The 18393-nt window shown below is 28.6% G+C and overlaps 8 protein-coding genes across 8 annotated transcripts; 4 read left to right on the top strand and 4 right to left on the bottom strand. All coding sequences in view use genetic code 12, as the record gives it.

The window, feature by feature from the left end:
- Positions 1-13: 13 nt before the first annotated feature.
- CDC15 (serine/threonine protein kinase) lies at positions 14-3535 on the bottom strand (the record flags this gene model as incomplete). The annotated part of the gene is made up of 2 exons (XM_051765185.1): positions 14-3255; positions 3511-3535. The coding sequence occupies 2 exons, from the start codon at positions 3533-3535 to the stop codon at positions 14-16; spliced, it is 3267 nt and encodes a 1088-aa protein (XP_051618524.1).
- Positions 3536-3606: 71 nt separating this feature from the next.
- On the bottom strand, positions 3607-4728 carry KGF54_004481 (uncharacterized protein; the record flags this gene model as incomplete). Its single annotated transcript, XM_051765184.1, has 1 exon — positions 3607-4728. The coding sequence occupies one exon, from the start codon at positions 4726-4728 to the stop codon at positions 3607-3609; it is 1122 nt and encodes a 373-aa protein (XP_051618523.1).
- A 272-nt stretch (positions 4729-5000) lies between these two features.
- Positions 5001-6092, bottom strand: HOM2 (aspartate-semialdehyde dehydrogenase; the record flags this gene model as incomplete). The annotated part of the gene is made up of 1 exon (XM_051765183.1): positions 5001-6092. The coding sequence occupies one exon, from the start codon at positions 6090-6092 to the stop codon at positions 5001-5003; it is 1092 nt and encodes a 363-aa protein (XP_051618522.1).
- A 471-nt stretch (positions 6093-6563) lies between these two features.
- Positions 6564-7331, top strand: KGF54_004479 (uncharacterized protein; the record flags this gene model as incomplete). The annotated part of the gene is made up of 1 exon (XM_051765181.1): positions 6564-7331. One exon carries the CDS (start codon positions 6564-6566, stop codon positions 7329-7331), a length of 768 nt encoding a protein of 255 aa, XP_051618521.1.
- Positions 7332-8095: 764 nt separating this feature from the next.
- Positions 8096-9727, top strand: POB3 (FACT complex subunit; the record flags this gene model as incomplete). The annotated part of the gene is made up of 1 exon (XM_051765180.1): positions 8096-9727. One exon carries the CDS (start codon positions 8096-8098, stop codon positions 9725-9727), a length of 1632 nt encoding a protein of 543 aa, XP_051618520.1.
- A 2313-nt stretch (positions 9728-12040) lies between these two features.
- KGF54_004477 (uncharacterized protein) lies at positions 12041-13021 on the top strand (the record flags this gene model as incomplete). The annotated part of the gene is made up of 1 exon (XM_051765179.1): positions 12041-13021. The coding sequence occupies one exon, from the start codon at positions 12041-12043 to the stop codon at positions 13019-13021; it is 981 nt and encodes a 326-aa protein (XP_051618519.1).
- An 819-nt stretch (positions 13022-13840) lies between these two features.
- On the top strand, positions 13841-17470 carry IRE1 (bifunctional endoribonuclease/protein kinase; the record flags this gene model as incomplete). Its single annotated transcript, XM_051765178.1, has 1 exon — positions 13841-17470. The coding sequence occupies one exon, from the start codon at positions 13841-13843 to the stop codon at positions 17468-17470; it is 3630 nt and encodes a 1209-aa protein (XP_051618518.1).
- Positions 17471-17573: 103 nt separating this feature from the next.
- KGF54_004475 (uncharacterized protein) lies at positions 17574-18179 on the bottom strand (the record flags this gene model as incomplete). Its single annotated transcript, XM_051765177.1, has 1 exon — positions 17574-18179. The coding sequence occupies one exon, from the start codon at positions 18177-18179 to the stop codon at positions 17574-17576; it is 606 nt and encodes a 201-aa protein (XP_051618517.1).
- Positions 18180-18393: the final 214 nt, after the last annotated feature.

The raw sequence follows: 18393 nt of genomic DNA, 5'->3' as shown, positions 1-18393 counted from the left end.
ACATAGATGAAACCTATTCAATTAATTTTAAAATATCATTAGCAACTTCATCGATCAATACTGAAGAGGTTTGACGTAATTTTAAGCTGTTTAGTGATTGTTTGACTAGTTCAATAATCTCGATTTTTTCTTCCGTTTTATCATTGAAGTCATCATTGACAACATAACCCAAAATAAATTTTAAGATCTTTAAAAGGGATAATTGAACAACTGAATTCAGGTTGTGATTTTTTAATTTGGTTAATAAATTTTGAACAATACTGACCTGCAGCATTGTTCTGACTAGGCTCTTGTTAATTGTAATTAATTGTAAATATACATCCAAAACTGATTCAAAATTTGAAACTTTTGGTAAAAGGAACCCTGAAGCTAAACAACTATCAGCTAAAGGACTATCTAATTTAATAGTTTTTGGGCTTAATTGATACCAATGAAGTAAAGATTCCAAAGCATTTGATTGCCAATACGGATCTAATAATAAATTATAATACAAACCAACAATATCATATTTTTTTAGTTTAGCTCGAACAGTTCTGTCACAATATACTAATTCACACATTATTGGTAAGATGAACTGACGAAATGGTAAATTTATAATTGAAAGATTCTTTAGGAATGGAACAGCACCCAAGTTAACAAATTCTGCTTCTTTTGTATAATTTAATGAAAGACAATTGTATATGATTGGTGATATGACATTGATTACTTCTTTGTACTGATGATTGGATGGAGTGTACTGCTCTAAAAGTTTCATTAAAAACTCTAATATATCGGCTTTGTAAAGATATTTCAAAACTTCATTTATGCATGACATGGATTTGATAAATTTCAAAATGGTTAACTTCTGGGTAAATATTAAATTATCATAAATTTTAATCAACAACTTAAATAAATCGACACTTGAGATTGATATTCTAACTTTTGTTTCTGCTTGACCGAAATATTTTACAACATCAACAATTTTTGCAACTGAATCGTTTATAGTTTTTACAGGCACATTTCCTTCATTAGTGGATTTCTTCAGTAATCTTCTTAGTAAAACAACAAACCAAAATAAAACACCATGTTTGGACAAGATTCGGCATAAATCTGATTTTGATCTGCTAACATCTCTACTCAAAATATTATGAATTGTTTCAACTGCTACTAACGGAAACGTAGCACTATTATCAAAATCTTCTTCAAGAAGTTTTGAGACAACCCGTAAACCACCACATGAAACAAACATTGATAATGCATTATTTGAGATATTTAAACAATTAATAAATTTTGCAACTTCTAATCTAACTCTCATATCATATGTTGAATTTCTAAACTGCGCAATTATTGGTATGCCACCTAAAAAACAAAAGTTTTCTAATTGACCAACGTTTTTTTCAAATATATTATTAAGTATTGCTAAAGTATGATACCACAATTGATTTTGTTTAGGTATTTCATTATAAGATTCCAAAAGTTCAATCAAACAAAGTGTACCATGATCACGAATAAAAGTATCATGCAGAAATGGATATTTTTTAATTAGATGAAGCATTCTTCCAGTGATTTTAATCAAAGGTTCAACATTTTCAAAACCTTCTTGGTGGATATGTTCTAATTTACGACTTAACTTCACAACCAAATATTCCATTTTCACTTGGATTTCTAACTCATTAGTATCAAAATTTTCAATTTCGATATCTAAAAATGGATCTTTTTCTTCAGTTTCATCGTTTTGTTGTTCATCATTTGTAATTAAAAATTTGTCGAAATCTGGACTTGTAAAAATTAAAGAATTATTTTCATCACCTTCCTGAAACTTGTTTAGTAAGTCATTTTTGGATAAATTAGTTTTTAATTCAATATTTGGACGACGTGAACTTGTACTTAAGTCTCCGAAACTAAGTTCATCAGAATTTAGCAAATCAAATTTCAATTGAGATAATTTTTGCATACTTCTTTTATTCTTTGTTTCTGAGTTTTGATTCAACCATTGATGCTTGAGTAACAAATTTGCATTTATACGTAAATTTGCGTCTTTTTGGAAACATTCTAACAAAAAATCTCTTGCTAAGGACGATATATTTTTAGGCAAAGGTGGATGATCATCTGTTCCAATTGCATGAAGTGCAGCCATTGCATTATATTCATGATAAGGGGGATTCATTGTAAGTAGTTCAATTGTTGTTGCACCTAAAGACCAAATATCGGATGCTGTACATGAAGGTTCACCTCCTAAAATGGTTTCAGGAGCCATCCAATTTGGAGTGCCAACTGCTGTATGATGTTGAGTATTGACCTTTGACGCAACTCCAAAATCTGCTAATTTAACTTGGTTATCATCTGTAATTAAAACATTTGCAGCTTTTACATCTCTATGTACCACACCTTGTTCATGTAAATAAGTCAAACCTTTCAAAATTTCTCTAACATAATCTATAACTTGTGATTCTGGAAATCCAGATTTTAGTTTTTTATACAATTGTCGTAAGGAACCTTTTGCACAATACTCTAATATAATATTTAATGAATTTGTGTCTCTTACAAATCCATGATATTTAACAATATTTGGATGTTTTAAAATTTTTAAAAGATCAATTTCACGCGTTAGAGTCTCAACATCTTGATCTTTTTCAACTCTTATTTGTTTCACGGCTACAATTTGACCAGTAACAAGATTAGTTGCTTTATAAACACTTGCAAATGCACCATTACCAATTGGAGAAGTAAATTCAAAACCAGCTATCCCATTTCTCTTTATTTCATGAAATTTAGATACAATTTTTTGAGCTGGTGTTAATGAGATTTGATGAGAGTCGCTCTTCTTATGTTTTGGAGTTGATTGAGATTGTTCACCAAAAATTCTAAAAGGTTTAAAAATACCAGGATGATCTTTTTTATAATTTTCAGTTTCTGGTGGTTGAAATATGAAATTTTCCTTATCACTGCTGTCATCTTGTGAACCTAAATTTTTCCGTTGACTTCCTATTGAGTCTGGTTTTATAATTAATTTATCATTAAATTTTTTAACAAATGGGGATTCATTACCATCACTTTCTTTAAGTAAAACTACTGATCCAGAATTCGAAAATCTTGAAAATGATAATTCTTCAAAATCTCCATCAATTTCATCGTTCTCCTGGAACCTAAGTAGTAAAGACTTTTTCTCATCAAAAGATTTCTTCTCATCAGGAATTGTATTATATGGCAAACTCCCTTGTTGTGATATTGAATTTGATTTATTCAGAAGAGGAATCGTAATATTACCTAATTCATCTATATTTGTAAATTGGTGAAACAGCTTCAGCATATTATTATATGGTCATGTTTTCCAATTAATTGCAAATCCTTCCCTAATAATTCTAATCAGATAACTAAGTGGTTGATATTAGTTGTATAAATTATGATTGATTTAAATTTGGTTGTAAAAAATAAATTGTTTACTTTTAATTTAGAACTTATTTTTTTGTTTACAAATTTTAATGTATGCACGAGTTGCAAAATCAAGAATTGAAAAATGACAAAACATACCTCTAATAGGTAGAGGTAGTTTCATGACTACAGTATATTTAAATGAGTTAAAACAAAAAGCAAGTTTATCTATACAACTACTGTAAAAACTATAATCTAAGCTACTTTAATTAATAATTTACCATGTGGTTTATCACCACTAAATAATAGATTCCAAATTTTTGGGATTTCTGATAATCTTTCATCTGGTGAGTTACCTTTTAATTCTTCTATATGAATTGAATCATCAACATCTATTTTCTTATCTTTAATAGCATCACCTAAAACTTTTATGGCTTCGGGAAATTTGTCTTTATAGTTTGAAACCAAGAAACCTTCAACTGTAATACATTGAGCGACAATCTCGAACCAAGTAGTCACATAGGCTAATTTTGGATCACTGTATCCTGAAATCGAACCACATGCTGCAACTCTACCAAACTTTTTCATGTTTGATAATAAAAATGATAAAATTGATCCACCGACATTATCAAAATAAACATCGACATAAGAATCACCTAAAAAGTCTTTAATTTTAGATTGATAATCCGAGTTTTTATAATTAACGCATAAATCTGCACCGATTTTTTCAACCCATTTACATTTTTCATCTGATCCTGCTAATCCAATAACTTTTGATGCTCCGAGTAAATGTTTAGCAATTTGAACAACGGTTGATCCAACAGCTCCAGAAGCTGCTGAAACACAAACAATTGGACCTTTACCATCTTCAGGTTTCTCTTTTAAATACTTATGTAATTGACCAGCTTCAGTCAATCCAAAAAATGCAGTTAATGAAGTCATACCTAAAACTGATAAATAATAAGGTAATGGTAAACCTTGTTTTGTATCAATTTTATTAAAAATTTTAACGTCTGGTAATATAGCATAATCAGCCCAATTGATACGTCCACTTACAATATCACCTTTAGAATATTTTTCAGATTTTGATTCTAAAACTTCACCTAAACCTAATGATTCCATTACATTACCCTCATAAACTGGTGGAATATAACTTCTTGCATTATTACCTTGTTTTCTTAACCAGGTTCTTTGAGTTGGATCATTTGATAAATATAAAGTTTTAATTAAAAGTTGACCATCTTTTAATTCAGTATTCAATTTAGTAGTTTTTAAAGCAAATGTTGAATCAGGTTTTGAGACATCAGTTTTGATTTCTCCATCACCTTCTGGAACTCTTTCAAATATAACTTCAGTAGCTTCTGTTGGTAAAGACATATCGATCTATTATTTTTATTTGGCCATGAAATAAATCAAAACGTTATTCAGTTATTTCATCCCATCTTTATATAAACATGGAAATAGTTGCTTTAGTAATTACTTCTTCTCAAATCTTTTTAGAGATTTAGCAATTAACGGATAAATTTCAGTTTTGTCTTTGTGAAATAGTTTAAAACTTACAAAAAACTCCGAACTTGGAAGAATCAGAAGTGACAAATTGATTTTGACTAACTTACTTAATATGATCTTAATTCTATACACATTTCTACTTAAATTAAACCTTTTGCGTTTAAGATTTCCGCAATTAATATTCCTGAACCAGCAGCACCGATAATTGTGTTATGAGATAAAACAACCATTTTGAAATCTAATAGAGAATCTTCTCTAATTCTACCAACTGATACTCCATAACCATTGTCTCTTTCTCTATCTAATCTTGGTTGTGGTCTATCTTGTTGTTCTAAAACATGTATAGTTTGTTTTGGAGCCGAATGACAACCTAATTTTGAAGCTTCACAAACATAATCAGACAAAACTTTTTTAACTTCATCAACTGATGGTGCTGGTCTATTTTTAAATCTTAATGATATACATTCAGTATGTCCATCAATAACAGGTACTCTATTACATTGAGCACTTACTTTCATGTCATCTTCTGGTATATTTACAACTTCAGTACCTTCTTTATTTAATAAACCCAAAATTTTTTTAGTTTCCCATTCCAATTTATCTTCCTCTCCACTAATATATGGAACAATATTATCTAATATATCCATACCTGAAACACCTGGTGAAAACCCAGCACCAGAAATAGCTTGTAAAGTAGTAGCAGTTAATGCATCAATAGGGCCGAATTTATCAACTAAAGGTTTTAATGGAGCTACTAGACCAGCTGTTGAACAATTGGATATACAAATAAGGTACCCAGTCTTTTTCCCTTCTTTTTTAGCTTTATTAACTTTATTCTCCACAATATCTATATGTTCAGGATTGACAATTGGTACAACTAATGGAACATCTTTTTCTCTTCTATAATTTTTAGCATTGGATATAACAGCTAAACCAGCGTCAACAAATGCTTTTTCAACTTCACCTGCAACATCTGAATCTAAACCTGAAAATACAACATCACAATCTTTGAAATTGCCTTCTGGTTTACATTCTTGAACTTCTGTATCATGAACTGATTCTGGTAAAATATCTGTTTGTTTCCAATTTACTGCATTCTTGTATGTCTTACCTGCTGATCTTGATGAAGCTCCTAAAGCATGAATTTTAAAATCTGGATGTTTTGATAATAATAGTATAAATCTTTGACCCACTGAGCCAGTTGCTCCTAACACTCCTGCCTTTTTAACCATATTTGATACTCTATTTAGTATTTGTTTTAAGTTGTTGTGAAGAAATGTAATTGTTTGACTAAAATATTTAGAATAAAAATAAATTTTTCAATATGATTTTTGTTTCTTTTTTGAATAAGTGGATTACGTAATCGTATGTTAAAAAATGAATCATAATGTGTTTCACAAATTCAATAATAAAAGAATGGTCTGGCCATGAAGTAAGCATTATAAAACAAAGAACTCTATTCTGCTAAACATCTACCATCGGGTGAAACAGCTAAATTTTCTGCCTAATAATTTAGTATTAACTAAAAAAAGCAGTTTCCACAAAGAATTTCGTAATCTGCTCGAATCTTGCAACAAGATTCTACTTTTTATAATCTCGCACTATTTTGCACCCAATATTCAAGATTTTGATATGCCAATTGTAGATCTATATATATTGAAACTTTTTATTAAATCAGGTTGTTTTTGACAACAATCTTATTAATGACAAAATTTTCATCATACTGTGATAGCTTATTTAATGACTCAACTGAGTTTGTTTCTGTACCTCCATCATATCAAACTTCAATAGTTCCCTATACAAAAGATTTGATGAATATAACAGATGAAGAAGAGAACTCAGATTGCCAGATAATGAATCGAATTATTGGTCCAGTATTACCGACGTTACACAGAGGAATATTTTTAGCATGTAAGTCACTGGGTTTGATCAATGAAACATTAGTAAGTCATTACAACTTGTTGGAGAAATCAGCTCAAGGTTTATGTAGAAAGGTAGACAAGTTAATAAAAGACACTTGGAAACTAAAACTTAATAATAACAATATGATTTCATATGCTTATCAATTTGTGTTGGCTTATGATTTATGTTTTGCGGATCTACCATTTACTGGAAATACGATAATTGATTCATTTGATCTAAAAGTACTAAAAGAATTATATGTTGATTTATTTAGCAGCTCAAAAATAATAAAATTGAGTATGAAGAGTAAAAATAGGCAGTTGATTGCTTCCTCTTATAAAGAAGAGTTCCAGGACCTAATTGCAGATAAGTTGAAAACAAAATACGGCTATTGTATACCCCTGAATTCAGAATATTTTTGTCGTGCTATATTTACTCTAACATTGGTGCTATATCTGAATAAGATGGCTTTATTTAAATACAACAACTATAATGAAACGAGTGAGGTTGTTTTTGAAAGGCACGGATTATCAAAATTCAAGACACATTTGAGAAACTTCTTTAATTAATAGCCATTTTATAGCTTTACCGTTTGTGCAGAAATTGATAAACTTGAATTGGTTTCAAATAAAAAACTAGAATTATTGTCACTTTCACTTACTTCTTCTAATTAGAACGTAGATCTTCATGAATGAATCATAAAGCCTAGTATTTGAGTTAATTTGAGTTGATACATGATCAATCAATTTTGCCAAAATTCGGTTAATCCTATATAACTCAACTCTTTATCTGAAATGTAAAGCAGATGGTTTGGCAAATTATGAGTTTTGGTGAACACTCTCTGCAGTTGAAAACAATCAAAGTCAGAATTTGATTATTGCTGCGGTAATGAAATTATTGGATCTTCCTTTTACTTTGAATTTTGAAGAGCTAAAACTAATTACTCGTTTGTGCAGCAGAATGTGCAAAATACCTTTGGTACACTTGAAGAAATGTCCCTCAAAGCTATCTTAAAAAAAACAACTAGTTCAGAAATGCGATCTAGAACATCTTCTTTTGGGCTTGATAGAGTTGTTCATCATTGATGAATGGAATTGCAAGATTTGAGATAAAATCGCTCTTTGGTTGGGTCCGAGACGGTGCTAGCTCGCGCAAACTTTGATCAAAGAAATGGGTCTACACCGTATTATCATATTATTGAATAATTTGGTAGCAAGATCTTATCTTAGTAGTGTAAAATTTGTAGGACGCGTTTTAGTATATCAGAATGAAAAACTGAATCATTAGATAGCTTGTTTCGTCATACAACTTAATCAACAAGGCTTTATCCATCATGGTTAATACTGATTTTGAAAGAATTTACTTGAATCAATCAAGAGCTAGTGGTCGTATGCGTATAGCTGACTCTGGTCTTGGTTGGAAAGCAAGTAATAATTCAGCTACTAATGGTTCAACATCAAATCAACAACCATTCCTATTACCAAGAGAAGAAATCTTAGTGGCAACTTGGTCAAGAGGTTCAAAAGGTTATGAATTAAGGATACAAACCAAAAACAAGGGAGTCATAATGTTGGATGGTTTTCATGTAGATGATTTTGCACAACTAAAACAAGAATTAACACGAAATTTTCATATAAATTTAGAACATAAAGAACATTCATTAAGAGGTTGGAATTGGGGTAAGACTGATTTAGCAAGAAATGAATTAATTTTTAATATAAATAATAAACCATCATTTGAATTACCTTATGATTCAATTTCAAATTCAAATTTAACTGGTAGAAATGAAGTTGCAGTTGAATTTAACCTTGATCAAGATAAAATTGGTGATGAGGTTGTTGAAATGAGGTTTTATGTACCTGGTACAACAATGGATTTCGAAACTAAAATAATTAAAAATGAAGATGGTGAAGATGAAGAAATTGTTGAAACAAATCTTGAATCTGAACAAAATGCTGCTCAAGCATTTTACGAACAATTAAAAGAGAAAGCAGATATTGGGCAAATTGCAGGTGAAGCTATTGTTTCATTCAGTGATGCATTATTTTTAACTCCAAGAGGTCGTTATGATATTGATATGTATTCTAATTCATTAAGACTAAGAGGTAAAACTTATGATTATAAAATTCAATATCAACAAATTGAACGTATATTTTCATTACCAAAACCTGATGAAGTACATCATTTAATGATTATACAAATAGATCCACCATTAAGACAAGGTCAAACAAGATATCCATTTTTAGTATTACAATTTGTGAGAGATGAAGAAACTGAACTAGAATTAAATTTAAGTGACGAAGAATTTGAATCAAAATATAAAAATAGATTGAAAAAGACTTATGATGCACCAACTCATATTGTAATGGCTCATTGTCTTCGTGGTTTAACTGAAAAAAGATTAATAACTCCTGGTTCATTCCAATCAAGGTTTTTACAACCAGGTATACCATGTTCTGTAAAAGCGTCTGAAGGTTATTTATTCCCATTAGAAAGATGCTTTTTGTTTGTAACCAAACCAACATTATACATTCCGTATAGTGAAATAAGTAATATAACTATGTCAAGAACAGGAGGAGGTGTATCAGCTTCGAGAACTTTTGATTTAGAAGTTAACATAGTCAATTCATCACAAAAACATATTTTTGGTAGTATAGATAGAGAGGAACAAGAAAATATTGAAAGATTCTGCAAAGAAAAGAATATAAGAGTTAAAAATGAAGAAAAAATTGCTAAACAAAGATTAGCAAAAGCATTAGAACAAGAAGCTGATATGGATGATGATGATGCAGATGTTGATATGGGAAGTGCGGGAGATGAGGATGAAGATGAAGATGTTGATTTCAAATCGGATTCCGATTCCGACGTCGCTGAAGAATTTGATAGTGATGCACAAGATTCAAGTGGAGATGAAGAAGGCGGAGAAGCTGATGATAGACCACCAACTAAAAAGGCAAAAAAATAAGAAGGTGAAATATAGATTTTTTTGTTGAACGTAAATGTATAATACCCAATTTTGTTGGAAAAAAAATTTAATGAATCAAACTAAATTAAGGTTTTGCCTTGTAAGTCATTGCTCTTGTTCTTGCATTTATTTGAAAAACTTTTCTCTCATCTTATTCATTTTTTATCAACTCTCTTATTGTGTGTAATTTCAATTTTTTCCTATATTGGACTGGTAAGGACCTCTTATTTACGAGTTAAAAAATAATTTATTATAATTTGTCTCAATGACTTAGACTTAAATATTGCATAAATAATATTAAACACAAGGTCAGAGGCGAGTTAATGAATAAAATGAATGATGATTATTGATGCATTATTACGTTAAGTTACGTTAAGTTAAGTTGTTCTTAGTAATTAGTTTTGGCGGGTCCACCTAATGATTTACTTGTTTCAACTTTTTATTGTTCATTTGAAGTTTCAGAATAATTCAAAATTATGATATGAAGAGAAAAGTTAAAGTTTACAATTCATTGACTTGCTTTTGATTTATTAAATGAAGATTAGGCTAAAGTGTCATAAACTTTAATTACGAAATTTCATTTTAGAGTTCGTTCTGTGGATATGTCGTGATTGCAAATATGGAAAAAATTTCGATTTTTTGTGAGAAAAATAAAGCAAATAAAATATTCTTGCCTTGAGTATGATATGCCTCATTAAAAGTGCCCTCCCGTTGTTAAACTATTCATATTTTAGTATGAAAGAGCTTTGGAAAAATGAGCTAGAAATTGTCATTAATTTCTTTTTTTATGTAAAGAAACGTTTTAGCCTACTTTTATAGTCAATTATATGTACCTGAAATATCACTCTTTTTATTGTTTGAACAATGTAAAAAAATTGTTTCAAATTATTTTTATTGCAGGGAGAAAAGGATAGAAAAGAAAATATCAATTCTTGTATGGGAAAAAAAGTATGATAATGTCAAAAAAATTAATTTTGTAACTAAAATTTCTATTGTGATAATATTATAAATTCAAAAGATTGCGTTATCTTAATTTCTGTTGTAGCCAGATCTTGTAACTATGAACTTTTTTTTCATTTACCAGTTATAGAGATTGATCAGTTGTTGTATATTTGTGGAAAGAGTAAATTAGGTGTTGACAACTATATTTGGGTTTTCAATATGTTTGAGAATAGTTTATCGAAAAATTTATATAATAGATTTCAATTACTATTCCAATTTTGGTACAATAAATTTATTATAACATCTCGTATATTTTCTTTTTGTACCATAATTTAAAGACTTCGTATCTCTTGGATTAAATTAAAATAATTATTGATAATAATATTATGGAGATAAGATTAAATACATCAGATATAATAAATAAAGTTAATATAATCATGAGTTTAATTGAAATATTCAACCATTCCACTTGATATTTAGCTATATCAATTGCTATGAATGATAGTTCTTGATTACGTAGTTGATACAAAATTTAAATTGTTAAGTTGTACATCAAATAATAATAATTTTTTGGTTTAAATTTAATTTCAATAACTAAAAAAAATAATTAACCAGCCATACATCAAAAAAAAAATAACTCTTGGAAAAAGGCAGAAAAAGTAGATTTTACTAAAATTTTATAAACAATTCAAATTGAAAAAAACATTTTTTCCATGATGTAAAGATAATTGATTGTTAATCCTTTAGCCAGTATCCTCGTCTTTTTATCCCCTTTTTTCATTGTATTTCTTTCTCTATATATACTTAATAAATTTTCCTTAATTTGGTAATTAACTTTAAAATTAAAATAAACTTAACTACAAAACAAAGTTTTTAATAATTACAGTTTCATTCTTTTTCAATTGATTTGAAGTTGTGCATTTGATTCAAGTGGGTTGGAAAGCGTAAGATTTTACTTTAAAGTTTTAATATAATAAAAATATTTATTCACTATTGTTAAAAACAGTATTTGATTTGTTTCAAATTGAGGGGGGTGATTTAAACTTTTCAAAATTTCAGAAAAATAATTAATTATTATAAATCGTTACTTTCAAAAGCAGTTAGTTGCAATTAACAACAGGCAATAGTATTATTATTACTATTTGACATACATTAATTGACTACTTCACATTAATATATCATATTTCCAACAATCAAAAAATCGAAATATAATAATTTATTATATTTTTATTGTTAAATTTATTTTTAAGGTAAGTTTTAATCATCTAAATTTTTAATTAACTGCAAAAGAATTTACACAACAACATACAAATAAATATATCATAAAAAACAAAAAGAAATTCCCCACCATATCTATATATATTCAAAATTATGTCTCAATTAAATTTACTAGAGGTTGAAGTTCAACAAGATTATTTAATTTACTCAGATATTTATAATATTAAAAGCAAAAACAATTCAAATCTTTCAATTTCGAATCAATCAAAATTAACAAAAAAGAAGTCCATCGAATTTAATCAATATTTTGACGCTATAGATTCAACAAAAAAAATGGTTGGTTTCATGTTTAAATCAAATTTAAGTACAACAAGTATAAATTCATCAAATGTTACGTCATCAAGAACATCCACAAGTTTAAAAAGAAAACCTCCCCCACTTTCAATAACTAGAGATTTGGAAAAATTAGATGATAGCGTACCTAAAAGATCACCAGCAAGATTATTTGAACGTTTTAAATTATCATCGTCATTAACATCAAGTGAGAATTTACTTTCTCCAAGTATTCAAGCTACTTTTTCAAGATTTGATAAAACAAGAAAAGTGCTCAAAAAGCAAAAACAAGATAATAGTACTACAGCAGTTATTAAAGCTCAACCAACAGCTACCAGCTCAAAATCATCACAATCTCAACAATCAATCATCCCAAATTCCAAAATAGAAACACCGACAATAGAACCAATTACTACATCATCAGAACCGGCATCACCAGTTTCTTCATATAATGATTCGAGAAGTACATTTGAAAGAGAGAGTCAAGAGTTAGATTCAGAATCATCAATTGACGAATCAAGTAATCATAGTCTCCAATTAAAACCAACAGCCACAAATATATTAAAATCTGATAATATTTCAATATATTCAAAATCATCGCATTTAATTAAAAGGGCTTTGGACTTTGATTTCAAAATGGACGATGAATATGAGGATAATGAACCATGTTTTATGGAAGATGATTTGTACTCCTTATTTGATGCTGTTAAAGATGCTGAAATTGCTAAAATTGATGATGTTATTAAAATTACTGGTCAATATGATCTTACTACAGCTTCAAAAATTTTGGTAAGTAACTGAACAGTCAAATTTAAAATTTAAAATGGTGCTGATTAGGTCATTGATTTAGTCCAAGGACTGAGACAGTTGGTTTTTGCAGGTCAAAAAGAAAGAAGTTGGAATTTTCAATTCAAATACATTCATTTATTACATTAGGTGCTTAGGCTAGGTTTAATTTATCTTTCATTCGATTTTCGTTCGCTTTAATAGTTTTTGTTTAGTTCATGTATAACATAATTTTGGTTCAAAGTAAAAACCTATTCACTTGTCTCCTAAGGTTGATTATATAATATGCTAATCTATTTTTCTCTATATAATAATTCTCTATTTCTAGGTATATGTTTGATTTAACCGAGCTTCTTCAGCCTCAAAGCTATACGCTATTGAATTCTACAAAGCTGATTAAAACCACTTTAAACTACTATCGCCTATCTGATCAGTCTACATTCGTCCATTTGATCATGCTCTATACTTACCTTCTCTCAATTTCATAATTAGTATTAATATGATCATAATCAAAATATATAGAGAGAAAAAAAGAAAGAAAAATTTTTTTAGAAAATCCTTATAATAATAATATTTATAACTTATTAAATACAACCAAAAAATTTTGATTATAATACATCAACATTAAGTAATAAGTCGTTTAATCTAAAGCATTGATACAATAGATAAATCAATAAAAGATCCTGGTGATTTTTTCGTCTTAATTATTTTCATAAATCATTTTGATTTTTCACTTCATTGTCAATTCATTTAATATATAATTATACAGGACCAAATAGAATAATATAAATTACCAATAGATATATATACTCATAAATTTATTTACTATACAACATGTATATTATACCAATAATAACTTCATTAATATCAATACTACTATTCACATTTACAATTGCTTCACCACGACTAAAAAATAATAAACAAAATGAATTAATACAACCATATAATCAAGGAAATACGCCTCCTCAATATTCAACAACCACATCAAGCCCACAATATAATCCACATCAACAACCTCATCAAGCACATCAACAAACAAGAGCTAGCTCTCTACTACCTTTAGAATTTCGTTCAATAGATGATTGTGATCTACAAGACTTACTATTAGTTAGTGATATTAATGGAAATTTACATGGAGTTGAAAGAAGTACAGGTACTTTAATTTGGACTTTACCAATGGATGAACCATTAGTTCAAGTATATACAAACAATACTTCAAACCCAAATACACAACAATCAAATATTTTATGGTTCGTTGAACCATATGAAGATGGTACATTATATTATTTTACACCAAATTTTGGATTAAATAAATTACCAACAAGTATAAAAAATTTAGTAATGGAATCACCTTTTTCGTTAAGCGGTGATGATAAAATTTATACAGGTACAAGAAAAACTTCATTATATAATTTAAATGTTCATACAGGAGAGATTAAATCATCTTTTGGTATTCAAGAAGAATGTCCTATCCCCAAAAGTAAATTACCACCAAATCAAAGACATAAACAACAACAACTGAATGACGATGACACAATAATGATAGGAAAAACAACTTATGAATTAACTATACACTCCAAAACCAATAGCAATGTAATGTGGAACGTTACATATAGTCAATGGGTTCCAAATAATATAGATAATGACTTGATAATGCAAAATCAACAATCTTTAGATAATATTTATTTCACACCGTTTCATGATAGATCATTATTAGCAATAAATAAAAATATTGGAACTCCAATTTGGATAAGTAAATTACCAGCTTTGGCGGTGAATATATTTGATATTTTTTATAATGACAAATTAAATAATAATGAGTATATATTATTACCACATCCTTTAAAAGTTTTAAATGATTTACAAACTAATGAAATTGCCAATAATGATTTAATATTCATAAATAAAACATCAAGCTTGGATCAATGGATTGCTATGTCATTCAAAAACTACCCCACATTAATCAAAAGTGCACCAATCTCAAAATATCAAATGATCTTGAATAATTATTATTCGGGTATAAACGACCCATCATCAATTAATTTTATAGAAAATTACCAACTAGCATCAAATTCCAAAGAACAAAATGAACAACTACTTTCCGGTATACATAGAGTATTTGAATTATCAAGTGACACATCGTATCAACCAATTTCAAGATTCTCATCAGTAAAAGACATCAAGAGAATAGGTGATGGAAGAGAAGGAAATAATGATCATAATCTGTTACTGCAACAGCAGCTGGACAAACAACAGAGTTATAATAATGATATTCCTAATATTATAGATGGTATTAAATTTCCTGCTAAAGTCTCAACTATTGGTTCTGATATTTTAATGGTAGACCCTGTATCAAAAGATATCGTAGACAATTATAAGCCATCAATAATTAATGATGGCAAATCTGAAAATTCGGGAACAAATGCAATTGTGAAAAGAATTTTAGAAGATATTGGTGTCTTACTTATAATTTTATTATTATTTATCACCTTCGGCAGAAAAAATAAATACGTAAAAAAATTATTTGGTGAATATAATATAGGGAACAAAAGTTTAAAAGAAATTGTTATTGAAAATCATAAAGATGTTGATGAAAAAAATACAGTGGAAAAACCAAAGGATATTGAAGACGATTTGGAGAAGAATGTAATCAATGAAAAAGAACCAATTAATGACGTTAATGAAAGTGATGACAAACCAAAAGAGCCGCAATTAGCAAAAAAGAAAGTTAAAATTGTAGAACCAGAATTTGAAACGGAACCAGAATCAGAACAAGAACAAGAAGAACAAGAAGTTGACCAAGATAAAGAAAACGCCACTAAACCTCCTGAGGATGAAATTTCAAAAGAAGATGAGCCAACCACCAAAAAGAAAAGGAAAAGAGGATCTCGTGGTGGTAAACGAGGAGGCAAACATATCAATAAAAACAAAACCACAGAAGACAACGAAACAGAATCTATTGAAGAAATTGTGAAGATTAACGGCAATGATGATGAAGAAATCATTACGACCAGAAGTCTTATCCAAAGTTTACCATTACCACCGAAATCTAAAACAAAATTACAAATTGAGAATAATTTAATAATATCAGATAAAGTTTTAGGTTATGGATCACATGGTACCGTTGTATTTGAAGGAACATTTGAAAATAGACCAGTAGCAGTTAAAAGAATGTTATTAGATTTTTATGATGTTGCAAATCATGAAGTTCGGTTATTGCAAGAATCAGATGATCACCCAAATGTTATTAGATATTTTTGTTCACAAACTTCTGAAAGTGAAAGATTTTTGTATATTGCATTAGAACTTTGTTTGTGTACTTTGGAAGATATTATCGAAAAACCTCAAAAAGTTTCAGATTTATGTATACCAAAGAGAAATGAAATTTTGTATCAATTGGCAAGTGGGTTACATTATTTACATTCTTTGAAAATTGTTCATAGAGATATTAAACCTCAAAATATTTTGGTTGCAAATATTAAAAAAAATGTTCAAACTATAAAGAAGAATTTAATAAGTCAACAACTTCAAGACCAAGAGAAAAATGATTCTGAAGAAGTCTTTACATTTGAAAACAATGTGAGATTATTAATTTCGGATTTTGGATTGTGTAAAAAATTAGATAATGATCAATCATCATTTCGAGCAACTACTCAACATGCAGCATCTGGTACTTCTGGTTGGAGAGCTCCTGAATTATTATTAAATCATGATTTACTAGAAATTTCACCAGATTCAATATCATCTGTACATTCAAATGGTAATGGTACTACAAATTCATCAAATACATCATTAACTTCAACAGGAAAAAGGTTAACTAAAGCAATTGATATTTTTTCATTGGGTTGTGTATATTATTATATATTAACTAATGGGTTACATCCATTTGGTGATAGATACTTGAGAGAGGGAAACATCATTAAGGGAGAGTATGATTTATCACCACTTTTGAAGTTTTGTCCACATGATCAGTATGAAAGTATAGATTTAATTTCTAAATTAATTAGTGCCAACCCTGGAAAAAGACCAAACACAAGTCAAATTTTAAAACATCCTTTATTTTGGACAAATTACAAAAGATTGGAATTCTTGTTAAAAGTAAGTGATAGATTTGAAATAGAGAAAAGAGATCCACCATCACCATTGCTAATCAAATTAGAAACCCATTCATCAAAAGTTTTCGCTGGTGATTGGCATTCACAATTAGATGATGAAGAATTCTTAGACAATTTAGGTAAATATAGAAAATATCAATCATCAAAGTTAATGGATTTGTTACGAGCTATGAGAAATAAATATCATCATTACAATGATATGCCTACAAGTCTACAACAAAAGATGTCACCATTACCTTCTGGATTCTACAAATTTTTCAATGATAAATTTCCTAAATTATTAATGGAAATTTATTATTGTGTTGAGGAAAATTTGAAACATGAGTATATTTTTAATGAATATTTTTAGATACTATTTAGAGGAATTATAAATAATTAAGGAATAATAGATAATTTTTTAGTTCCTACATTTTTTTAAGAAAAAGTTCTCTGTATTATGCTCTATCATCTACTTACTTCCTCTGACTTTTATTCAAATTTCCTTTCTTTATATTTGTTTTTGGTGTAGGTTTTGTGACTTTACCTTTTGCTGGTTTCTTTTTAGGTGACGGAATAGATCTTTTAGTACTACTTTGACCCTTAATATCTTCTTCATCACTATCACTTTCTTTTGACTCTTCAAATTTAGTATGTTTACCTTGGAAACTTTGAGTACTAATAGCAGGACCTACTTTATCAACTGTATTTTCATTCCCATTCTTAACACCTAGAGTTTGTTTCAAAAATTCTTTTGTTGTTGTTGTGGTGTCGTCTTTTTTGATATCTTGTGTTTGATTCAACTGTTGTAACCTCATCATATAACTTTTGATTCTATTTAATTCTTTTTTGATTGGCTGTTGATCTGTATCTACTCCTATTACTTTTAAGTATGTGAATATTGTTGATATTAATATGTATTGATAGTTGTTTAAGAAATTGATTTTGTCTTTTGGGGATGTAATTAAAGCTAGTTGTTCGTCTATTGATTTTGATAAAAGGGGAGTTAGTGATGATTCGTATTGAGTTGTTGCATTGTCTAATGATTTTAGAAATAGTTTTATGTTGTCTAGGTTTTCCATGTTGAAATTATATGTATAACTTTGTTAACTTTTGATTTATTAATGTGATTGTAGCTTAACGTTATTGATCAGTTGCAGTCACTTCTCTTAATATAAACTCTTTACTAAAGATTGATTAATAAAGTTGGTCCATCTAATATATTGATTATAAAAATTGTAATTTTTTGTGAGATATCTGGAACATATTATTTTTAACTCATCACATTACAAGTAA

Source organism: Candida jiufengensis, assembly GCF_024610255.1.
Source record: "Candida jiufengensis strain CBS 10846 chromosome Unknown scaffold1, whole genome shotgun sequence".
NCBI classification, from domain to species: domain Eukaryota; kingdom Fungi; phylum Ascomycota; class Pichiomycetes; order Serinales; family Debaryomycetaceae; genus Lodderomyces; species Lodderomyces jiufengensis.
The sequence above is the reverse complement of the archived record's forward strand: the minus strand, read 5'-3'. Positions and strand labels throughout refer to the sequence as shown.